Source organism: Salvelinus fontinalis, chromosome 27 (genome assembly GCF_029448725.1).
Source record: "Salvelinus fontinalis isolate EN_2023a chromosome 27, ASM2944872v1, whole genome shotgun sequence".
Taxonomy (NCBI): Eukaryota; Metazoa; Chordata; class Actinopteri; order Salmoniformes; family Salmonidae; genus Salvelinus; species Salvelinus fontinalis.
The window spans coordinates 17,959,590-17,985,429 of NC_074691.1; the positions used below are offsets into that span (position 1 = coordinate 17,959,590).

Consider the following 25,840-nt stretch of genomic DNA (forward strand, 5'->3'; position numbering starts at 1 on the left):
GCGTTTTGAACTGTTTAGGAACAAGCCGTTTTCTCTGTAGTATGGGTTAACTTTTTCCTCTAGGGCACTCAAAAATTGCAGTGGTGCTCCCGAATTAAAATTCCAGGTTGCACAGCATGATGCCATGTAGAATGTTGCCCTGGTCCGTTTCCTGCTCAGTGGATATCGTGCTCTTGATCCCACCCCCTTCGAGGGGTGCAGGGGGACATCAAACAGGGGTGAGGGCAGAGGGGAGGGGCAGTGACCCAACAACTGCCTCCTTATCGGTCCCCTCAGATCAATCCAACAGTGTAGAATGTGTGTGCGTGTGTGTGTGTCTAAGAGCATGGTCTGAGAGTTACTCATACACATCAGAGCTAAGTGTAACTCTTCAGAGCGGAATGTGCTGACAACGAAAGGGACAAAAATAGCAGTGGAGGATAATCAGGATAACAGAGTACACACGCACACACATTTACATGACATTTGACATTTGAGTCATTTAGCAGGCACTTTTATCCAGAGTGACTTATAATTAGTGCATTCATCTTAAGATAGTTAGGTGAGACAAAAACACATCACAATCGTATTAATTACATTTTCCCTCAATAAAGTATTTATCAGCAAACTCAGTGCTAGTAAAAAAAGACAGGTGTTTTTGTTTTTGTTTTGTGGGTGCACCGTGAGACTTATTTAAGATACTCTTCAAAGAGGTAGGGAAGGCCAAGAGACCAGAGGTGGCGAACCGAATGCTTGGCTTGGGATGTAGGGTTTGAGCATAGCCTGAAGGTAAGGAGGGTCAGTTTCCCTCAGGGGTGGACTGGGACAATATTTTGGCCCTGGCATTTTATCCATTCATTACAGGAATCATGAAGGTAATGCGCTTTACTGTTTGAAAATCATGGTTTTAGCCTCCCCAAAAATAGGAAGTTTTGAGTGAGATGACAATGTAGAATGTGCGTTTTCTATGTTTATAGGCACCCTTTCCATTTTTTATGATCCATGATGTTGGGTGTCTAACTGATGACAGGGTTTGAATGTGAGTTTGCGTGACCTCAGCTCAGATTCTTAAGAGACCCATGGGATGCCGGCCATATCACCTTTTTCATTGTTTTATTTTTATATACATTTTTGAGGGTGTCAATTTTGACCAGCCCTCCCAATAAAAGAATGGTCGAGCCCATCTGGCATTTGCCAAAATTGCAAAGATGCCCAATCCGCCCCTGGTTCCCCTTGCTGCTCTGTAGGCAAGCACCAGGATCTTGAAGATGATGCGAGCTTTGACTGCAAGCCAGTGGAGTGTATGGAGGAGCGGGGTGACATGGGAGAACTTAGGAAGGTTGAACACCAGGCGGGTTGCGGTATTCTGGATAACTTGCAGGGATATGATGGCACAAGGGTTAGGGTTAACCCTAACCCTAACCCTAACCCTAACCCTAACCCTAACCCAGCCAACAGAGGGTTGCAAAAGTCTAGATGGGATATGACAAGTGCCTGGATTAGGACCTGCACCACTTCCTGTGTGAGGAAAGGTCATACTCTACAGATGTTGTAGAGCCGGGGTATTCAACTCTTACACTACAAGGTCCGCAGCCTGCTGGTTTTCTGTTTTACCTGATAATGACTTGAACAAGCCTGGTGTCACAGGTCTAAATCAGTCCCTGAACAAGGAAAAAATGCAGTGGAACTGGCTTCGAGGTCCAGAGTTGAGTTTGAGGGTTGTAGAGCATGAACCTGCAGGAGCAAGTCACTGCTTTATTGTTTGCAGAGAATGACAGGGTGTTGTCCATGGTCACACCACTCTTGGAGGGGGGATCTGTGGAGTTCTCAACCGTGATGGAGAGGTCTTGGAGCGGGCAGGCCTTCCCCAGGAGGAAGAGCAGCTCCGTTCTGACGAGGTTGAGTTTGAGGTGGTGGGCCGACATCCAAGCTGAAATATCTGCCAGGCACGCAGAGATGCGTGTTGCCACCTGGATGTCAGAAGGGGTTAAGGAGAAGAGTAGTTGATTGTCATCCGCATAGCAGTGATAGCAGAGACCATGTGAGAATATGACAGACCCGAGTGACTTGGTGTAAAGAGAAAAGAGGAGAGGGCCTAGAACCAATTATGCAGTGCCTGAGATGGCCAATCTTGAGAGGGTGGAGAGGAGGATCTGATGGTTCACTGTGTCGAAGGCAGCGGATAGATCTAGGAGGATGAGAACAGAGGAGAGAGAGTCAGCTTCCTCAGAGCGGAGAGCGTCTGTGACACAGAGGACAGTGGTCTCAGCTGAGTGAGTTGCCTTGAAGCCTGACTGGTTAGGGTAAAAAATAATATTCTGAGAGAGATAACGTGAGAGTTGGTCAGAGACAGCAAGCTCAAGTGTTTTGGAAAGAAATGAAAGAAGGGTTACTGCCTGGTAGTTTTTGACGTCAGAGGGGTCGAGTGTTGGTTTCTTTAGGAGGGGAGCAGCTCTGGCCATCTTGAAGTCAGAGGGGACGCAGCCAGTGGTCAGGGATGAGTTGGTGAGGGAAGTGAGGAATGGGAGAAGGTCTCCAGAGATGGTCTGGAGAAGGGGATGGGGTCAGGTGGGCATGTTGTTGGCGGCCGGACATCACTAGTCGCAGGATTTCATCTGGAGAGAGAGGGGAGAAAGAGGTCAAGGCATAGGGCAATTCTGTGTAAGTGGGATCAGTGGGCTTAGTAGGCTGAATGAATGAGGAGCGGATGTCGTTTTTTTCAAAGTGGTTGACAAAGTAGTCCGCAGAGTAGTAGGAGGGAGGGGGAGGAGGTAGAGGACTATGGAAGGACTAAGAAAGTGGAGAAGAGTTTCCCAGGGTTTACGGCAGAAGCTTGAAATGTAGAGTGATAGAAAGCAGCTTTAGCAGTGGATACAGAGGAAGAGAAGATAGAGAAGGGAGTGGAAGGATGATAGATCCTCTGGAAGTTTAGTTTTCCTCCATTTCCACTCAGCTGCCCGCAGCTCTGTTCTGTCAGTGCGCAGTGAGTCACTCAGCCACGGAGCGGAAGGGGGAGGTCGAGCCATCCGGGAGGAAAGATAGACAGTGAGAGTCAAAGGATGCAGAAAGGGAGGAGAGTAGGGTCGAAGAGGCAGAGTTAGGAGGGAGAAGGATTTAGCAGAAGGGAGAGATGATAGAATAGAAGAGGAGAGAGTAGTTTGAGAGAGATAGTGAAGATTGCTGCGATGCATGACCATCTGGGTAGGGAAAGGGGGATACCTTGTCAGTTGTACAACTGAATGCATTCAACTGAAATGTGTCTTCCGCATTTAACCCAACCCCTCTGAATCAGAGAGTTGTGGGGGGCTGCCATAATCGACATCCACGTCTTCGACGCCCGGGGAACAGTGGGTTAACTGCCTTGCTCAGGGGCAGAACGACAGATTTTTACCTTGTCAGCTCGGAGATTTGATCCAGCAACCGTTCGTTTACTGGCCCAACACTCTAACCACTAGGCTTCCAGGCAGGGTTGGAGGGGTAGGGTTGGAGGAGAGATGGAGAGAAAATTAAACAAAGTAGTGAAACATGGTGGGGGGTTGCAGTGAGATTAGTAGGCAAACAGCCTCTAGTGAATATGGGAGGTGAATGGTAAAGGGTGAGGTCAAACGTGGAAAGGAAGAAGAGCAAAGAATTGAATTAAAGTCAGGCGTTGGGAGGTTAAAGTCGCCCAAACCAATGAGTGGTGAGCCATTGTCAGGAAATGAGCTTATCAAGGTGTCAAGCTCATTGAGGAAATCTCCAAGGGCACCTGGTTGGTGTTAGATGACAACAATGTTAAGCTTGAGTGGACAAGTGACAGTGACTGCATGAAATTCAAATGAGAAGATAGACAGGTCAGAGGGGGAAAAGTAAAAATCTCCACTTAGGAGAAATGAGTAGCCCTGTCACACAACCATGACGACCAGATGCTATCGGACTTTGAGAGAACACATACTCAGATGATGAGAGAGCAGCTGTAGAAGCAGTGTTCTTTGGGTTAATCCATGTCTCTGTCAGGGCCTAAAATGTAGGAACTGAAGGGCAATATCTATTGACCGCAGATCGGCAGTTCCAAATGCTGCCGAGACTAGGAATTTCACGTGTTGTGCGCGCAGTGTAAACTAAATTAGAAGGGTTGCACAAAATTAGATCATTAGAAAAGAACTAGGTAAGATAACTCAAGTGAAAGAGTGGTGTGGAGACTTTCTCTCTTTCCTTCGTCAAAACAACTCGGCAGATAGTCTTTGTTTCGGCGACATTACTGCCGCTTGATAATACCACTGCTTACAGCTGCCACTGAAGAAACAGGGGAAACTGAAGTACAAAGTACTAATTGCCTAGCAGAGGTGAAAGACACCTTCCAGCACTGATTGCTAATTGCCTCGCAGAGGCACATACACATACACACACACACATACACACACAGACAAACACACACACACACACACACACACACACACACACACACACACACACACACACACACACACACACACACACACACACACACACACACACACACAAGAACACATACACAAAGGGTTGGGTAGGTTACTTTTTAAATGTAATCCATTACAGTTACTAAATCAAATCATATCAAATTTTATTGGTCGCATACACATGGTTAGCAGATGTTAATGCGAGTGTAGTGAAATGCTTGTGCTTCTAGTTCCGACCGTGCAGTAATATCTAACAAGTAATCTAACAATTTCACAACTACCTTATGCACACAAGCGTAAAGGAACGATTAAGAATATGTACATATAAATATATGGATGAGCGATGGCCGAACGGCATAGGCAAGATGTAGTAGATGGTATAGAGTACAGTATATACATTTGAGATGAGTAATGTAGGGTATGTAAACATTACATAAAGTGGCATTGTTTAAGTGTCTAGTGATACATTTATTACATCCAATTATTAATTATTAAAGTGGCTATAGATTTGAGTCTGTATGTTGGCAGAAGCCACTCAATGTTAGTGATGGCTGTTTAACAGTCTGATGGCCTTGAGATACAAGCTGTTTTTCAGTCTCTCAGTCCCAGCTTTGATGCACCTGTACTGACCTCGCCTTCTGGATGATAGTGGGGTGAACAGACAGTGGCTCGGGTGGTTGTTGTCCTTGATGATCTTTTTGGCCTTCCTGTGACATCGGGTGGTGTAGGTGTCCTGGAGGGCAGGTAACTACTACCCACTGGGCTAGTAGTTACCTGTCCAAAATTGAAATCAGTAACGTAACTTTTGGGTTACCCAAATTCATTAACGTAATCTGATTACTTTCAGTTACTGTCTGAGTACTTTCCCCTTAAGAGGCATTAGAAGACAAAAATGATCCATCAAAGCATTTCGTGTGTCATCATAGTGGTCTCTGACTTGTGGTCAGACTCGCTCAGGTGGAACGAACTAAAACTTGCGCCTTTTTTCAATGCTAAATTGAATGCCATTGAGAAAACATAAAGGTGTCATAATATTTTTTTCTCTCACAAACATTTACATATTAAAGTCATTTAAAAGTAATTTCTGAATTGATAAGTAATCTGGTTTTTCAAAAGTATCTGTAATCTGATTACAATATCTTTGCTCGTAACGTAACTGATTATGGTTACAATTTTTTTGTAATCAGATTACATGTTCACACCAAACCTCACCACCTCTAACGCAGGTAAGCATTTTTCGTAATGAATCTTGTTCTGGAGGCAGCACTGCAGTTACTACTAGCTGGCACAGCCACAAAGTCATAAAATCTGATTTTGAACCTAACCCTAACCTTAACCACACTGCTAATCCGAATGCCTAACCCTAGCCTTAAATTAAGACCAAAAATCGAATTGTTGTTTTCATTAATTTTTACAAAATAGCTAGCCAATTTTGACTTTGCAGGTGGCCCATCTAGCGGAAATCGCTCAGGGCAAAATTCATTATAATAAACGTCAACCTACAATGTCAGTCCTTCCACTGTGGTCGGAAATATGGTCTGGATTAGTCTAGCAGTTGGCAGTTTCTACAGTTTGAGGTTTGGGACGGGTGATGAGGGATGAGGATGTGTGTGTAGGGAGAGGGATTTCACTGTGTTGACACATACACTGGATTATGTGAAAGCAAAGGGGCAATAGTGTGTGTGTCAACACAGTGAAATCCCTCCCAGTACACACATCCTCATCCTTCATCATCACCCGTCCCAAACGTCAAACTGTAGCACCTGCCAACCGCTAGACTAATCCAGACCGTGTTTCCAACCACAGTGGAAGGACCAACATCACTAAAGCTCCAGGGGTCCTAGTTTACCCGCTTGTTCACTCCTTAATACCCCTCTCATCTCCTCCGGCCCTAGGGGGGACCAAGTCACTATTATTCAAGTCAAAAGTAAGTCTCAAGTCGAGCACCAAGTAGAACGGGTAGAGTCTCGAGTCAAGTCCAAGTCGTGTATTCTAAGACCAAGTCAAATCGAGTGGAGTCTCAAGTCAGGTAAAAAAAAAAAAAAAAAAAAAAACATGCAATTCCTTATTTAAATACAAATCTTTGTCTATTTATTGAGGCTACCAGACAGCCCTTTTGATTATTTTGTCTGCAACACATTTGGTTATGTAATAATTATTTACATTTTTTAAATCCAAATGCAAGCTTCATAAGTAAATTTCAAGCCATTTTGACATACCAAAAGACAAGTAGCTCTGTGTTAGTAATTGTTGCGTGATGCTCCCTTGCTGGTGAGCTTGCAAAGTAAACAGTTCATATTCTTGGTCACCTAACAATTTTTGGAGCTGCATATTTATTTATGGCAGTCCTCTCCTACAATTTGAAGTTTGCGCTGCATCCGATCCTATAGCTGTACAGCAAATCAACAATCTGTTAGCTAGCTCACCCGACTTGCGTTGATTGACAGTTTGGTGGTCCAATCAGAGGGCCGACTGTGCGTTTCACTAGCCAATCTGTTGCACGTTTTTTTGCAAGTGCGTTGCTGCGACTACTGTCTCTGGCTGCGTGCAGTGTAATCCATGGAGACTCTGTGCCACAAAATGAATGACAAAACTTTACAAAACCTGCCCAGATCATTTCAAGGCTTCAGTCTCAAGTCAAAGTCTAGTCCCCAGTCTTGAGGTTACAAGTCCAAGTCAAGTCTCAAGCTATTTTATTTTCTATCAAATCGAGCCTCAAGTCATTAAATTTGTGACTTTAGTCAGACTTGAGTCAAAGTCATGTGACAGGAGTCTACACAGCTCTTATCTTACTATTCAGGGACTAGTGATGTGTCATCAGGGAGTTAAGCATATCATATAAAGAGAAATTGGCATGCTCAGCTCAAATTTTGTAGTGACGAAAGAAAGGTCTTCGGGTGTTGGGTTCAAAAGGCATATATTTGAAGAAAGGAAAAAAAACTGCACTCACTGAAATTGTCTTTACGTTGCCATGTATTTTTTCTAGCAGCAGAGGTCAGAACAAACGGACTCGTTTCGGCAGCAGCCTTTGTTCTGACCTCTAATAAAAGCTCTCTAGGTCACATTAGTATGACAGATGCATTCTCTTTGGAGGGGGATAGGGTGTCACTGGATGGTGGAGTGTGCCAATGTGCGTGCGCGCATGTCCGTGTGTGTGTTTGTGTGCTGTGGCTGTGAAATATCACCCCAAATTCTACCCCCACCACGTGCCCCTTTTTACCCCCCTAATCTTGCTGTTAGCTCCTTATCTCCATGTTGATGGTTACCGCTGAGCTTGTTAAGATGAGCAGTTGTCATCGTGTGCCTATGTGTTGTTGCTTACTGTGTCACAGGGTTGTGACATCGCTAAGGCTCCCTATAATCTTAAAGATGTCACAAATGTCAATCAAATGAACTTGAAGAGTGCATCACTCTCCTGGTTTTGAAATTGTGGTAGTGTGTTAAACAGGAACACAGTGTTTTTGTGTACACATGCAAGTGTTTAATGTACCTAAAGTTGAGTGCGTGTGTGTCCCCCAGGTGTGCGTCTGGACCGGGTGCGTGGGGGCAGACAGAAGTACAAGAGAAGGATAGACTCTGAGAACAGCCCCTACCTCAACCCTCAACACGGCCTGCCACAGAAGAAAACATGTAAGAATACAAAAAAACACTTTTCCTTTTTCTTTTTTTCTATCTCTCTGTCTTTCTCTCTCTCACGACAGGCTCAGATTTGTGCATTTAGATATTAATAAAGGTTATTTTAAATGAACATCTCTCGTTCTCTCTCTCTCTCTCTCGTTCTCTCTCTCTCTCAGTTCCTCTAGGTGGTCTGGTAGAGAATAAGGTGGTCTCTCTCCTGCTGGTGGCTGAACCAGAGAGTATCTTTGCCATGCCAGACCCCACCGTCCCCGACAGTGACATCAAAGCCCTGACCATACTGTGTGACCTTGCCGACCGCGAACTGGTGGTCAACATCGGCTGGGCCAAACACATCCCTGGTAGGAAAACATACAGATACAGGAATACATGGGTATACTGCACATACACACACACATGCACACAGACACACACACACACAGGGGCATAAACACACATCATAGTCACACACATCATAGTCAATAAAACTCTTATCAGCTCAGAGTGGAGATTGTTGCCCCCTGAGTTGGATTAAGACTTTAGTCCAGACACAGAAAACAGTGTGAATCTATGTGTATGTATGTGTCTGTGCTCTGCTAAACCAAGGTAAGGATGTGTCACTTGCAGTGGCGTGGCACAGTTCCGCTGGGCCCCATTATCCCTTAGGTCTAGAACAACAAATACTTCTATTGTTTAAGCATATGTTGCAGAACACTGATTTCAATATTTTTTCAGAATATTGACAAAAAGGGTTTTAGCCATCAGTGACAGAGTTGACAACAGATATTCAAAACACACTTATTCTGTCTTATTTCTAACTTCAATACAAACATTTGTAAAATATGGAAAATTATTAATTTGAAAATCCCCAATGCAAAAATAACCATTCTATCAGAACTTTCAGCACTCTGAAGTTGATGTTAGACAAAAATCTGGCAGAGTTCATGTGTTATGGTGTTGACTGTTTATAGTTGTGACCATGGTGATTCAAATATTGTTTGTTTAAATCTATCAAAAGTAGAGAACTTTACAGACCATGAGTGGTTCTGTTGCACTACATGTAATGAGGACATGAATAAGGGGTCCTTAAGGGTATAGCTGACCCTGCTCTTTCCTGATTCATTAACGATTTTAGACAAATCTGACGGAGTTGACCACATATTTTAGGAATCACAGTTTTAAAATAAATATTATTTAAAGTCACAGAAAGAAACTACATACATTCAGTTAAATTGTAAACCCTTTTTTGGAGAGTTTGAAGTTGGCATCCTTTGCTCTGGACAATGGCATTTCCAGGCATAGAGCTCACATGGAAATTAACAATATAAATCTTTCCCTTGTAAATTTCCCCTAAATATAAATGTTAATCTCAAATAATCCCTGAGCTAATTTCCTGCTATTCTACACATTTTGCCATTAGACTGAGAGAAACAAAAATATAACACAACATATAAAGTGTTGGTCCCATGTCTCATAAATTGAAATAAAAGATCCCAGAAATGTTCTATATGCACAAAAAGCGTATTTCCCTTAAATGTTATGCACAAATGTGTTTACATCCCTGTTAATGAGCAATTCTCCTTCGCCAAGATAATCCATCCACTTGACAGGTGTGGCATATCAAGAAGCTGTTTAAACAGCATGCTCATTACACAGGTGCACCTTGTGCTGGGGACAAGGTTCACAACACAATGCCACAGATGTCTCAAGTTTTGAGGGAGTTGCAATTGGCATGCTGACTGCAGGACTGTCAACCAGAGCTGTTGCCAGAGAATTCAATGTCTCTACCATAAACCGCCTCCAACGTCATTTCACAATCGCAGACCATGTGCAACCATGCCAGCCCAGGACCTCCACATCCGGCTTCACATGCCAGCACAGGACCTCCAAACCCGGTCAGGTGAAGACTTTCTGCACAAACTGTCAGAAACCCTCTCAAGGCAGCTCATCTGCGTGCTCGTTGGCCTCACCAGGGTCTTCACCTGACTGCAGTTTGGTGTCATAACCAACTTCAGTGGGCAAATGCTCACCTTCGATGGCCACTGGCATGCTGGAGAAGTGTGCTTTTCACGGATGAATCCCTGTTTCAACTGTACCGTCGCGTGGGCGAGCGGTTTGCTGATGTCAACGTTGTGAACAGAGTGCCCCATGGTGAGGTTATGGTATGGGCAGGCATAAGCTACGGACCACAAACACAATAGCATTTTATCGATGGCAATTTGCATGCACAGAGATGCCATTCATCCACTGCCATCACCTCATGTTTCAGCATGATAATGTATGGCCCCATGTCGCAAGGATCTGTACACAATTTCTGGAAGCAAAAAATGTCCCAGTTCTTCCATGGCCTCATCAGACATGTCACCCATTGAGCATGGTTTGGAATGCTCCGGATCGATGTGTACAGCGTCTTCCAGTTCCCGCCAATATCCAGCAACTTCGCATAGCCATTGAAGAGGAGAGGGACATTCCACAGGCCACAATCAACAGCCTGATCAACTCTATATAAAGGAGATGTGTCGTGCTGCATGAGGCAAATGGTGGTCACACCAGATATTGACTGGTTGTCTGATACAAGGTATCTGTGACAAACAGATGCATATCTGTACTCCCAGTCATGTGGAATCCATAGATTAGGGCCTAATACATTTATTTCAATGGACTGATATGAACTGTAACACAGTAAAATATTTGAAATTGTTGCATGTTGCATTTATATTTTTGTTCAGCGTAATGACGAATTCATATGCTATCTGGGGAGCCCGACAATATAATAATATTGTTTTTATTTTGAGGCGGGGGTATTTTCTACGCCATTGGTCACTTGACCATGTACCAGAGCCTAGTACCACCTGAAAGTATTAGTACTCTAAATGTTTCCCTCCTTCCGTCCTGCTACTAAGAGGAGTGTGTAGGGAGAACTCCTCCTAATTAGTACTCTCCTGGATGGAGGGCATAGGAGGCGAAATAAGCTGTTTAAGCCTGTTTAAGCAAGCCAGGGTTTAGTTGTGTAGTGACAACACATATGGATCATCGGACACACGCTAATGGTGGCGATAAAGAGGAAGACGCCATCTTTCTTCGCCCCCCTCTGTTGAGTTTGCATTCCAACCTGTTGTGGATACATGGTTGAGCTTGTGACAGCCCTGTCTCTCAGTCACTCTCTCTCTCTGGGAAGTCTTTGTTTTGGAAAGGCCCTTGGGTGTGGGCCAGCTGTGTTGATCTGGGCTAACTGGGAAAACTAGTCCCTCCCACAACTTCACCCATTGTGACAGACAGGATTAGATATCTGTCTAACTGTATAATTGTCCTGCCTCGTTTAACCAAACAACGTGAGATTTAGTTTAATAAACTTTAACTGTATTTTATATTTACTGTTGAATTTCCTTACATAAGTGATGTTACATAATTTGTCAGGATACACAAACCTTAAGAAATCTAATGGCTTTCCACAAAAAGATGGCAGCCAAGTAGATAGCAGTGAAGGTAGATATGACCATATATCCAGTATCTTTTTCACCTCTCTCTTTCCCCAAGCTTTCTCTCTCTCTCACTCAGATGAACGTCTCTCTCTATCAGCAGTTAATGTCCTGTTCACACCCAAAACATCACTAGGGATACACCTGTATTTTTGTTGATTTTTGTCCAGTAATGCTTACACAACAAGCTACCTAAGCAGGTGTGTGTATGCAGACTTTCCTGATCAGCACTTTCATTGTTCTCAAAGAAAGGAGGAAGAGCAACAAAGCGTTCCCCTACTAGCTGCCTTGGAACTCTTCTTCTCTGCTTGTCACCAGTGTTTACTGTCAGAGTGGGAGTCAAACACAGTCAGTCATATGTTTGTATGTATTTGTTTGCCAGTGGAGTGTTTGTCTGTCTGGGGAAGTGGAGCAGTCATGAGAAACAACCAGAGCACAGACACACCAGGGACCCACCTCAGGGGGTGACAGAGAAAGAGAGAGACTGAAAGAGAAACTGAGAGAGAATGAGAGAGTGGGGTGATAGTGATTGAGAGAGAGAGATTGCGATAGAGATAGTCAGATAGATCTTGTGAGAGGGGGAGAGAGAGATACAGTAGAAAAGGACAAAGAGAGGAGGGAAAGTACTCTCAGCTCTACACCAATTGTAGCACCGTAATGGTGGTGTCACATCAGCTCTGTGTGAGTGGCAGGCTACAGCCCATGGCTGGAGGAACCAGTGTCCTGGCAGAGGGGCCCAGGCTGTATTTGCTACTGCCCAGGGGGAGGTGAGTCCCCCCCCCCCCCCTCCCCTGTCTGGTCCTGTCATGAAGACTGACGTTGATTCTGTCTGAGGGCCAGGCTGGGAGAAGATGAGCTGGCTTAAGACCCTCTCTCACTCCACGCTTTGGCCTTTTTTAGCCTGCCGTAAGTTGGCTGTGAGGTAAGTATGTCTGCATGTCTGTAAGGGCTCAGCTGAACCCTTCAAGCCCAGATAACCCTCTCAAATCGAAGCCTGTGAGCATATCATTGTCCCAAGATCTTCACATACCCGCAACCATTACTACAGCTTTGAGAATGCGGGACCTCTTTGTTTGTCACTGCCGGCATTGTCTTGTCTCTGTGGGACAGAAGAAGTTGCTGATGCTCCTTTACAGTGTGTGTCCCATTGTGTGTGACTATATAGAGGTGTCCTCAAAGACAAAGGTTTATACAATGCTTCTCCCTCCTCTACTGATCAATCGTTCCATACTGGAAAGCAGATCCCTATCGACCAATGAAAGAGTCCACAGATGGCGTTCCAATCAATCTGGGAGAGATAAGAAAGGGGCGGGAGCCACATGCGTCACCGTGGCGATTGTAAAAGTGCCCGGACCCTGATAAGAATCACTGATGGTGTCAAAAATGAAAGCCTCCCCCTCCTTCATTCTGTCAAGTAATCAATCTGTTTTTTAAATTATGCTGTGTGGGTGTGTGTGAGGAGACTACTGAGTGTGTGGATCTAATCATGCTCACATGGGGGTGTATTTGTCGTTCAAACGGGGTGTCTTTATTGGATGGACAACTTAAGACTTTCACTATTAAACTGCTCTACACCTCCTGCCTCTGTCCCTCTACCCCAACTGACCGCTCGGCCAGTAACCCTTCGCTTGACCTTGGTCTAATATCTCCAATAGGTCCAGACATTCTGACTGAAACCATCACAATTACATTTTCGAGTGCAGATGTTTTTGAAATTCTTCATTTGTATCTTTTCATTGAAGATTTGTCTTCATTTCCCTTTCTCTCTTTATCCCTATTTTGACCTAGCTAGCTCTAACCTCTCAATTTCTCCCTTTTCTCCATCCCTCTTTCTACAGGTTTCCCCTCACTCTCGCTGGCAGACCAGATGAGTCTACTGCAGAGCGGTTGGATGGAGATTCTGATCCTGCGTGTGGTGTTTCGCTCGCTGGCCTTGGATGATAAGCTGGTGTATGCTGAGGACTACATCATGGATGAGGAGCAGTCCAAACTGGCAGGTGTACTGGACCTAAACAACGCCATACTGCAGCTGGTGAAGAAATACAAAGCCATGAGAATAGAAAAAGAGGAATTTGTTATTGTCAAGGCCATTGCGCTGGCTAACTCAGGTATGGAACTTCACTGTTGATGCTGGTATAATTTACGTTGAGTTAGGCATGTCTTTTCCAATGACTATTTGGCTTTTCTTGCGTTCAATCTCTGCATACAGTATATGCCAACAACATCTTACAACGTTTCCCTTCCTCTCCATTTCCATCTGTCTTCCCTCTCCCCCTCTCTCCACAGACTCCATGCAGATAGAGGACGTGGAGGCAGTCCAGAGGCTCCAGGATGTGCTCCATGGGGCCCTGCAGGACTATGAGAGTGCCCAGCATACAGAGGACCCTCGGCGGGCAGGCAAGATCATCATGACCCTGCCCCTGCTCCGGCAGACGGCTGCCAGGGCCGTCCAGCACTTCTGCAGCATCAAGCAAGAAGGCCGTGTGCCCATGCACAAGCTGTTCCTGGAACTGCTGGAAGCCAAGGCCTGACCAGCCATGTGGGACTAGGATCACATAAAGGAAGGATAGGGTAGTGATGTCATAAAGGTCAAAATTAATGCAGGAAGTGGTACTTGACAAGGCTAACACAGCCCTGCTCACATTACAAACTCAGGAGGAGAGGAGAGGAGAAGAGAAGAGAAGAAAGGAAGGACTGACATCACCTCAGTGACAGGGATAACTACCTTCCAAGGGATTTTGGTGGTAGTTATTGATATGTACGTAAACATTGCTAGTGAAAAGGAAGAAAGACACAAAACTTGAAGATCCTCTAGGATTATTATTTGTGTGAAACCAGCTCTAAGCCTGTTCATCTTGCATTGTAGTGCTTTAATAACTTTTCTTTTTCAAATAAAAAGAACTGTGGACAGTCTTGCCAAAGAATGGTGTGGGATACACAGTTAAACAATGCGGCAAATGGTCCCAATAAAGTATGGTGTCCCGTAAGACACTTAACTAGCAGAAGTTAGGGTCACTTGATTTTACTGAAATATTTTCAGGGAAAGACATGAAGTACATTTGACCCACAGATTATGAAGGTGAGGGGAGAAATTGAAAATAAGATGTATTTATTGTTGGCTTAATTATTTTGTTGTTTTGTTTTTTATTTACCAGTGTGGCATTAATGGAAAATAAGAGGAACAAATATAGATCCTTTTCGTAAGATTTTTAAGTACTTTTGTTTTACTAAGTAAATAAAACATTTTGTACTAGCTTCACAACTAAACTCATGGCACTGATACCTGTACTATAACATAGCATCTAAGGCAATATAATAATGTACAGTGCATTGAAACATTGTATTTTTTGCATTGAGTTGTAGATTACAAAATTGTGCAAAATACTGCTTTTCTTTCTTATGATGAAAATCTGGTGGTGGTTTTTCAAATGTGTCTCTGTGTGTTTCTGTTTCAGAAACTAGAAATGTCTGAAAATCATAAATGTTCAAATGAAGGGAAACTAAATTGGTAGGAATGTTACTACTGACAACTGTCATGCATTTATCTCAGAAGTCCATTAATTGCTCCATCTGTGCACTGGTAATGGAATAATCTGTATATTTTTGTGACGAAGTATATTATAAAGTGTGATCCAGCAATACTGTGTGGACGGGATGTAAATGTATGTATTCTGTAGGCCTATATAAAGTCCAGCGCCAACAGAGATGTAACCCATGTTCAGATGAGATGTACACTACTACTACTACTACTACCATTCTCAGGATTCTAGGGCAATAAAGATGCTTCAAGTTTGAAAGAGTCTTCATCCTATTTTAGGTTTATGACACAATCATAATTCCCTGTCAGACTCTTGGGAGGGGGAGATGGGAGATCCTCACAAGCCTCGTTTAAACCTGGTTCTAACTTGCATCCTTTGTCCTGATCTTGTCCACATTCTGATTGTGCCACATTTTTAGACAGGTGTAGACAATCAAAAGACACATTGTGATCAGATCATCCTGCCCACCTCTGGAGGTAGTCAGACATGCATTGTCTGGACATCTTACAAGTATAGACAGATCTGGACAGAGAAACCATTGACTGATTACATCAATATGTGTCTTACAATAAATAAAAAATATTTTGAAAGAATAGCTTTGAAATATTTGCATAAAGGAAGCGACCAGGAAATGTGGTCAAAATGCAGACACATTGGACGGATAACAGACACATTTTAATACCATGTGTAGACACATTTCTGGAAATATGGGCACAATCAGAATGTAGACAAGATCAGGACAAAGGACCCATGTTAGCAACAGGTATAAACAGGGCTACTGATAAAGTAGAGGGGAAATGAAAGGAGGGAAGAGAAGAGGGATATAGTGAAGGAATGGAGAGGGGTAGAAATCGAGGTGATCAGTGAGGAGAAGAGAAGAGGTGGAGTAGAGAAAGATGGAGGCACTCTGTGGGACCTTAGTATAAATTATAGACACCCAGAGGCTACCAGAGTGACTTATGTCAGACAAGAGGCTGCTATCACTTTGAACCATTGTCTATTGCAGCGCCTCCTGTCCCAAGGTGGCCATGATTGTTGGATTGAGGCGTGCCTATTGGACAGGTGAGTAGGAAGTGTCTGGGCTGGGAGGAGGGGGAGTGTCCCATAATAGAGGATGCATAATTAAGTACATTGTTTTAATGAAGTCTAAAATCCACCCCTGGGAACAGTGTGTCAAGGTTTTTCAGGAAGCAAATGAATGAACGCAGGCACCTGACTTCATCTCAAAGATTGTGACAGCCTGCCAGGATTATTCCCTTTTAGACACAGTCACAGAGACAATCACAGACTGCATGTTACAGCACAAACCTAACAGGGAAAACTAGTCACAAATAAGAAAATAATTATTGAAATATCAACCTGGTTTATAATTGCTTCAGTACCAAAACATAAGATTGAACGATTGCCATTAACATGGGTATAGAGGGGTATATCTGCTATATGGTGGAGATAAATGAGCATTTTTATAAATAACCCTTATGGGAACGTGGGTCTGTCGATAGACACCTACATGTAATGCTAGGACTGAGTTGCAAGTCACACTATTACATTATATTCCTTCAAAGGAAAACGAATTCAATCCAAGTGAAACCGTTCTCAGTACGCGTTAATGATTTCATCCAGCACAATGTAACTAAATGAATTACAAATCATCACTCAAAAGGATGAGTGTAGACGTTCATTACAGAAAAAAAGTAATTGGAGAATTAAAATCACGACGAACCATTGTGTCTTTCATTTTCCGAGTACAGAAGGATGGAGCAAACATTTCTATTGCATTACACGCTCAACTATTGTGTTCAGAGTCAATAATGGAAGCATTAGCTGCGGTTGCATGGCTTTAAATATCAATATATCATTACTGGTTATTACAAATGCAGTGAGCGCTCATTACATCTACAAATAGGATTCAGACACGGTGACTACAGAATTGTGCATTGTAATTGTCAAGTACTCTCTTCATTATAACAAAAGTTAAGAAAACACATTTTCAAGAGGAGAGTAGAGAGGACAAGAGGGGATGAGACAAGAGAAAAGGGGAGGAGGAGAGGATGAGACAAGAGAAAAGGGGAGGAGGAGAGGATGGCCCAGGTCAGAGTGTCAGCTGTGAGACTAATTGCACAGAGCATACTCAAGATGAATGGACGGATGGATGAAAGAATGAGTGTAGCCGACATCTCCCAGAAAAGCATCCATCAGTTTACTTACCAGTCATTCAAGCTGAAATGGGGCATCGTGGGAGTCGGGCAGCCCCCCAAAAATTAGCTACATTGGCTGCGTCTAAGTGAGTTAGTAATGGCGTGTGACATCCCAATATGTCACCTTCCCAAAGTGAGTTAGTGTGTGAGTGACATCCCTATATGTCACTTTCTCTAAGTGAGTTAGTGTGTGTCCGCCACCTCTGTCTCCTGGACACCCAGTGATGGATGAGGCCTGGAGGAGATGGGCTGTAAAAGGCTGATTCTGCCACTCTGCAATGAGATCACTTCCACAATAAAAAGCCATTGTCTCGAATCATCCCGGCGAGGTGTGAATGCTGATTAGGGTATTATAGGGATGAGCGGCGCTCCCTCCCATCTAAATACATCAGACGAGCTGTGGTTGGATACAAGGGCCTCTTCTCGCTAGTCAGACCATGATCCAGCAATTACTAGAGCCACCAGGAGGAAGTCAATACAAAACAACACCTGCACAGTGATGTCTCAGCCTTTACCAACAGCAAACAATGCTTTTTACACTTGCATCACATGCATCTGCATAAGTGCTTTGCTTTCTCAAAATAAATTCATAGGGTAGCTTTATCTCACACACGCTGATGTACAGTGCACTACTATTAGGAGGCTTCTATTCATTTAGCTTATAAGGCAACGTGTTCCACAATGTTCCACATGCCATAATAGAACACATAATACTAGACTCAGAGCACGTACTGCACAGTAACAGGCCATGAGGTAATATTGAGTTGTTACTCAGCGCCACCATGTGGCAAAACAACTCATTACATACAACAATGCATTCATGTCCCTTTGACTTGGACCTGCTGCGTTATGCCTGCCTGCCAAGGCCTATTGTGTGTTTACCACCACTCCTATATTTCTCATTTTGGAGCACACCTCAAAATCCATACAGAACAGGGTAGACATTTTGAAAGTGACCTTCAAAGTGAAAGTGACCTTCACCAGAACATTCCATCTCCTGCAAATCATAAAGACAGTGGCGGTGTCCGAATACCCATAGTAGCATACTACATACTTAAACTGCATACTAATTTCGGCATTAGATCTAGTAGAATCAGAGAGATAGATAGAGGACCCATCTTTATATCTGTGCTATTATAGTGTCTTTGACAACATGGGCAGCCATTGAGGCTACAACCCATTGGAAACGGGAGAGTCTATACAGACACGCTTGGTGGACAAATGGAAGACGTTTGTCGCACAGCTTTGAGTTGAGATCATGGATTCGGTTCAGTCATTATCTTGATAAGCCCTTCCCAGATAGTTTATGCTGGCAACAGCAGTAGCATGACGCTAGTTAAAACTTGTAAAATGTTTATTTTGATGGGCGAGGGAGAAATAACTTTTAGTATTGGTCACCATCTCCAATTTGTTCCATCCAGCTTGATTTTAATTAGAGTAGGACAGTTATTTCTACGCAATAAATAACTTGTAATATTGGTAGTAACCATCTGGATGTCACTGTGATACAGTCTACACTACACTGCCGACAACACAGCAACATGGGCACAGTGTCCTTCGATCCCACTTGCTGTAAGGAGAGGGAAGTTGATAGATAGTGTAGCCAATATCAGGCCAGGGTGCTAAACCACATTTATTGTAGTGATTTTCACCATTAATGGCTAAACTACTAAAGAAGATTAAATAGTCAGATAAAAATGGAATGATTCTGAACACTCCCAACGTAGGCAGACAAGTTTAAATTCTCGCTGAAGTTTCTAGCCAAAAGCATAAACTAGCTAGCTGGGAAGGATTCATCAGGATGACTGACTGGACTGAACCGAATCCGTTCCGTCTTCACTAAACTCTCGCTACATGACAAATGCGTACCACTGACATTATTTTCAGCGTTTATCCAAAAACCCTACAAAGATGCTATTATTTTCCCCCATTATTGGTCCAACGATCCATGGCGGAGTTAGTGACTACAAAAAGACGCCCTTACTATTTCTCTTATGGCGCTGCTCATGCTAAAACGTCATTTTGGCCTCTATCATTCTCTATGAGTAGAATTCACTCATCTTTTCTGAGTCAGGTGTTTGATAACAGCTGATAATCAAATAATTGCTGATAATTGTAAAATGGGCTAAGGAACAGAAGTTGTGTTTTGGAGAAACGGCATCAGTGTGTGCTCTGCAAGCAATACAGCGGATGGAGGCGCAGCTTGAGCATGGTGAACGGATAGATGTGATTATAGACAGCGAGGAAGAAGAAGAGCCGAGTAGGAAGATGTATGTTGAGGAAGAATTGTGTCAGACATGACAAGGAAGAAGCTCCCTTCCTCCTGTCCCGGAGGACATTAGCCCTAGGACCATGTCTACCCGGCCTGATGACTCCGGGCTGTCAATGGTCCACCTGATTGTGCTGTTGCTCCAGATTCAACTGTTCTGCCTGCTGCTATGGAACCCTGACCTGTTCACTAGACGTGCTACCTTGTCCAGGACCTGCTGTTTTCGACTCTCCCTCTCTCTCTCTCTCCCACACCTGCTGTCTCAACCTCTGAATTCTCGGCTATGAAAAGCCAACTGACATTTACTCCTGAGGTACTGTTCTGTTGTACCCTCTACAACTACTGTGATTATTATTACTCTTCTGGTCATCTGTGAACGTTTGAACATCTTGAAGAACAATCTGGCCTTAATGGCCATGTACTCTTATAATCTCCACCTGGCACAGCCAGAAGAGGGCTGGCCACCCCTCAGAGCCTGGTTCCTCTCTAGGTCTCTTCTTAGGTTCCTGCCTTTCTTGGGAGTTTTTCCTAGCCACCGTGCTTCTACATCTGCATTGCTTGCTGTTTGGGTTTTAGGTTGGATTTCTGTATAAGCACTTTGTGACATCTGCTGATGTAAAAAGTGCTTTATAAATAAATTAGAAGTGGAGTGGAATTTTTGGAGAAAGTGGACCCTTACCCTTTGGCTGATCCATTTGTGGTTTCATGGTGGGTGAGAAAGGAGATGGGGTTAGTTGAATCAGTGAAGGTAATCTGTAGTGGACTGTGAATTTGTTTGTGTTCAGTGTCAGCCAACTTGGGTCAATATCAGTTTCTTGCTTTGCTCCTAGGAACAGGGCACCATTGAAAGGAGTGAATTCTAGGGTAAAGTTAAGTGCGGAGGTGGAGCAATTGAAATGGAAAATTCCTGGTGTTTGTGACGCCTGCTGTTTGGTGCAACATAGAAGAGGTGGGGAGCGTGGTGAAACAGAGGCGTCATTGGCAGTCCTTTTGAGTTTTGAGTCTCTACCAGACAAAGTCATGTTAGGATATCAGTTGTCAGAATCCATTGTGCGGTTTCAGGTGCCACATGGTCATGTTGCAGGAGTGTAGGAGGGAGATTCCAAGATGTGGGAAGTGTGCAGAATTGTGTAGTTTTGGTGGATAAAGTTATGTATGTCAACTGTAGGGGTGCTCATGTTGCTGGGGATTGGAAGGGGTCCAGAGGCAGGTTGAAGTGGCCAAAGTCAGAGTAGTGCAAAGGATGTCGTATGCTGAGGCAGTGAAGAAAGTGGAGGAGGATGGGTCAGGGTGAGGGATCCTTAGAAGATGCCAGTGAGTGGTAGATTTGTGCCAGCACAGAGGGATAGGGCATTCATAGCAATGGTTATTAACTGTACCGCAGGAATTGGAACGTAAATCACAGAGAATGTATGTTGTGGTGGTAGCTGCAGAGAAATATTTGGGTATACAAGATTTGACTTCAGAAGAGTTCCAGGGTGTGTTGAGTGGTGGTGTCCCATCCTCCCAGGCCGTTGGCATGGTGCAGGAGTAGATAGGGTCAACGTAGTGGAATAGGGTAGTGGGGTTTTAATGAGTGAAGGTGGAGGTGTCTAGGGTAATATTTAACTTTCTTAGAGGAACAGGACGAATGAAGAGAGTTGAATGTAGGTAGGCCTTGACAGTAGGCGGCGGTGTATTCACCTAAAAATTGGATGCGATCCGCCAACCAAATCCCAAAGAAGAAGAATAAACGAATGGCGGGAGTCAACGCAATCGCGCATTAGATTACTTATTCAGAGTAGTATTTTCGAAATTTCACACACTATAAAACTTTATTTTTTTGCATACTATTTAGAAAGAATGGGGAAAGAATATAGTTTTGGAATAAACACAGAAAATAAGGTCTGTGGTAAACACAGACTTAGGAAATCTTATACGTTTTGTTCTATGAGATAATCTTCATCAGCTAACGTCTCTTTTTGTGGATTTTAAAGAATTGATGTAATAATAAAAAACACTTAAAGGCTTCATAATTCATAAAGGTCATTTATTTTTGTATGTACGTTTTTACCCATTTTCATGATATCCAATTGGCAGTTACAGTCTTGTCCCATCGTATCAACTCCCTTAAGGGAGATGCGAAGGTCAAGAACTATGCATCCTCTGAAACACGACCCTGCCAAGCTGCATTGCTTCTTGACACACTGCTCGCTTAACCCGGAAGCCAGCCACACCAATGTGTCGGACGAAACACCATACAAAGTCAGCGTGCATGCGTCCGGCCCGCCACAAGGAGTCGCTAGAGTGCGATGGGACAAGGACATCCCCAAACCCGGACGACACTGGGCTAATTGTGCGGCGCCTCATGGGTCTCCCGGTTGCGGCTGGCTGCAACACAGCCTGGGATCGAACCCGGGTCTGTAGTGACGCCTCTAGCACTGCAATGCAGTGCCTTAGACCGCTGCGCCACTCGGGAGGCCACTAAAGATCATGTTAACTGGCCTACGCTAGTATGGGTATTCGGACACGGCCATTTCGGCCTTCCACTAGCCTACTACTGGCAGCCAGTGAGGTGGAATTAGATCTAGGGCTAGGCAGTTACTGTTGGATGTTTTTATGTGAGAGGCATGGTAGCTTGTCTGACTGGACACCACTGTTCCTCCCCAGGTAAGCTGATACCTGACACCTGGCTGTTGCCATGACGCTGCTGGGGGGAAGCAGGGGTTGAAGAAAGATCTCTGGGGTGAGGAGGACTCAGGAGTTCCATCGCTATTTTACTTTCGTTTTGCCTTTCTCTCTTTTTCACTGACCACACCACTGGACCACACTGCAGGGAAGGAAGGTGGGCAAGACAACAGAGGACTTACATGCTCTGCAACACCCCACAGATGAGAGGAAATGTTCAAACAACATCTCAGGAAGGTTTGAAAATGTATTGGCCAGGGTAAGCAGTGGTGTGAAATAGTGATGGGGCAACAGGTGTGATCCCTAACCGCTGGTCAGTCCTTGCCCTCATGTGGTGTATGACACCACACCACGGACACCAGCACTGGTGAGGCTCCGGACTGGCCAGTCAGCCTGCTCTTATTCTCGTTCTCTTCTTCCATCCATCTTTCCCTCTTTTCATACTGGTTTCCACCAGTCTATACTCTATTTTCTTTGACAGAGAGGAATCCAAATTCACAAAAAAGTTATTAAATTAAAATGAAATAACATCAGGATCACTATAGGTCTTATTTCCAACAAAACATTGAGATGGAATAGTTGTAAATGCCTTTTTCTTATTCAACAGTTGATTGATGATTTTCCAAGTTTACTTTATATTATTTAAGGATTCCTGGAATTTGTTAGTAAAATATATTTTGGGGGATATCCGAAGTAGTTGAGTAAATTTGTTCTTACACTTTTTGTAATTTGCAGAATTCAGGGGAAAGGGATTTGTGAGACATTTTTTATACAACTTTTTTTTAACCGGTTGTAAACCAAGGTTTCCAGAACCCTTCTGCTGTTCTTTTATGTTGTGTAACAAAGGGAAAGCAGTGGTGAAATACAGAATTGAAAGATGAGAAAAGTCTGGTAAGCAAACTCCACTTCGGCCGGATTTTAAAAATTCCCATGAAATATCATCAATCAACATCTTAAAGCGCTCACAACTACTTTTGTTAAATATTCTACATTTAATGCTACTAATCATTCCCATCTGTTCATTTCCAGCTGTCAAAGAGAAGTGGAAAAGTGGATAGTGGTCAGAAACATCAGTATAAAGTATACCTGTATTAGACACATTATTCAAAGAATTTGTAAAAAAATATTATCAATAAGGGTGTCAGATGAAATGGTCACTCCTGTGGGCTTATAGATGAAGGGATACAAATAGCTGGAGTATAAAGTATTCAAAAAGACAGATGTCAGTGGTTCTGTCACACCCTGATCTGCTTCACCTGTCTTTGTGATTGTCTCCACCCCCCTCCAGGTGTCGCCCGTTCTCTGTTTGTCTATTTGTAGTTTTGTCCATCAAGTGTACCAGTGTTTTTTCCCTTGCTCCTGTCTTTGCTCTAATTCCTGTTTTCTAGTTTCCCGGTTTTGACCCTGCCTGCCGTCCTGTACCCCACCTATCTATATTACTGACCTCTGCTTCCCTTGACCTGTCCTTTTGCCTGCCCGTTTGAATAAAAAACTTTTGTTACTTCGACACTGTTTGCATCTGGGTCTTACCTTAAACGTGATAGGTTCTCAATTTTAAATACGTTTATGTTGTAATCACCCAATAGAAAACACATTGTGTCTTCATTATTAATCAAATCCAAGGTTGATGCAAGGAAATCAATGAAACTACCAATGTCAGAATTGGGTGGCCGATAGATGCACCCAATTACATTTTTTTTAACCACCAAATAAATGAACAGGAGGGAATTTCTATGAAAAGAGATTCAACATCAATGTTATCAGATGTAAGTATGAGGTTCTCTTACAAATAATTGAAAACGTTTATGAACAAAAATAGACACTACCCCCCTCTTGATGTTCTACAGTGGTGAACAGCATTATAAGGAGCCATGTCATAAAGCATGGTTGTCTCTTCAGTCAACCATGTTTCTGAAAGGGCAACAATTGAACATTTTTGACTGAGAGAAGACAGATAATTAACAAAATGGTCATGATTTTTAGTTAGACTGCAAACATTCAAATTAAAGGCAGGAAATAAGCTTATCTTTGAATTATACAGGTTGTTAAATTGCTTAACATTATAGTTATCACAAGCGATAGACTCATCTCTGGTAAATTTCAGGAAATTTGAAACTGGATCAACACAATCATTATATTTATCGTTTGCTTCATTAATATCTAATGGGTTAAAGACACAGTTATCAGGGTTGATATCCTGGCCAACTAAGAGAGATACACAGTCGGAATCATCCAGAGAGCGGAATGCTGTTTTACGGGCTCCTAACCAACTGTGCTATTTTGTGTTTTTTTTTTGCACCGTTTGTAACTTATTTTGTACATAATGTTGCTGCTACCGTCTCTTTCGACCGAAAAGAGCTTCTGAATATCAGAACAGCGAACACTCACCTCAAACTGGACGAAGATTCTTTCTTTAATGAGTCCGACGCGAAGGAAAAAGGCTTCTCCAAGACCCTGTCATTAACGTGAAGAAAATACAGAAATACAGGGGGCGGAGATCAGGGTGCCTTGTGAGAATTTGTCACGAGTTGGTAACCCGCCTCTCTGTTCTACTGGCCAACGTGCAATCACTGCAAAATAAACTGGATGATCTCCGCTCAAGACTCTCCTACCAACGGGACATTAACAACTATAATATCTTATGTTTCACCGAGTCGTGGCTGAACGATGACATGGATAATATACAGTTGGCTGAGTTTTCCGTGCATTGGCAGGACATAATAGCTACGTCTGGTAAGACGAGGGGTGGTGGTGTGTGTCTATTTGTCAATAACAGCTGGTGTGCAATGTCTAATATTAAAGAGGTCTCGAGGTATTGCTGGCCTGAGGTAGAGTACCTCATGATAAACTCTAGACCACGCTATCCATCAAGAGAGTTTTCATCTATATTTTTCGTAGCCGTCTATTTACCACCACAAACCGATGCTGGCACTAAGACCGCACTCAACGAGCTGTATAAGGCCATAAACAAACAAGAAAATGATCATCCACAAGTGGGGCTCCTAGTGGACGGGAACTTTAATGCAGGGGAACTTAAATCTGTTGTAGCCTAATTTCTACCAGCATGTCACATGTGCAACCAAAAGAAAAAAAACTCTAGACCAACTTTACTCCACACACAGAGACGCATTCAAAGCTCTCCCTTGCCCTCCATTTGGCAAAGCTGACCATAATTCTATCGTCCTGATTCCTGCTTACAAGCAAAAACTAAAGCAGGAAGTACCAGTGACTTGCTCAATACGTTAGTGGTCAGATGACGCGGACACTATGCTACAGGACTGTTTTACTAGCACAGACTGAAATATACCACCTTAGTCACTGTAGTGGAGCAGGTCGAGAGCTTCAAGTTCCTTGGTGTCCACATCACCAACAAACTATCATGGTCCAAACACAACAAGACAGTTGTGAAGTGGGCACGACAACACCTTTTCCCCCTCAGGAGACTGAAAAGATTTAACATGGGTCCCCAGATCCTCAAAAAGTTATATAACTGCACCATCGAGAGCATCCTGACCGGTTGCATCACCGCCTGGAATGGCAACTGCTCGGCATCCGACCGTAAGGTACTACAGAGGGTAGTGTGTACAGCCCAGTACATCAGTAGGGCCAAGCTTTCTACCATCCAGGACCTACAGTTGAAGTCGGAAGTTTACATACACCTTAGCCAAATACATTT

The 25,840-nt window shown here is 43.5% G+C and overlaps 1 protein-coding gene and 1 long non-coding RNA gene across 4 annotated transcripts in view; one reads left to right on the forward strand and one right to left on the reverse strand.

Annotated features, from left to right (window-relative positions):
* Nucleotides 1-15,288, forward strand: part of LOC129825197 (estrogen-related receptor gamma-like) — a 39,039-nt gene extending 23,751 nt beyond the window's left edge. For both annotated transcript variants that reach the window (XM_055885098.1, XM_055885096.1), the window contains exons 5-8: nt 7,917-8,027; nt 8,192-8,374; nt 13,330-13,599; nt 13,778-15,288. In XM_055885098.1, the coding sequence (XP_055741073.1) occupies nt 7,917-8,027; nt 8,192-8,374; nt 13,330-13,599; nt 13,778-14,022 (809 nt within the window). In that variant the 3' untranslated portion in view covers nt 14,023-15,288. The remainder of the gene's footprint in view (nt 1-7,916; nt 8,028-8,191; nt 8,375-13,329; nt 13,600-13,777) is intronic.
* On the reverse strand, nt 1,078-24,814 carry LOC129825198 (uncharacterized). Of its 2 annotated transcripts, none has more exons than XR_008754832.1 (3): nt 24,553-24,814; nt 2,373-2,594; nt 1,078-2,167 (listed from the first exon to the last, which is right to left on the reverse strand). It is a non-coding gene; the product is annotated as an uncharacterized LOC129825198 (long non-coding RNA). The 2 variants fall into 2 exon arrangements; XR_008754833.1 differs by lacking the exon at nt 24,553-24,814 and adding an exon at nt 5,028-5,250.
* Between the last annotated feature and the right edge of the window lie 1,026 nt (nt 24,815-25,840).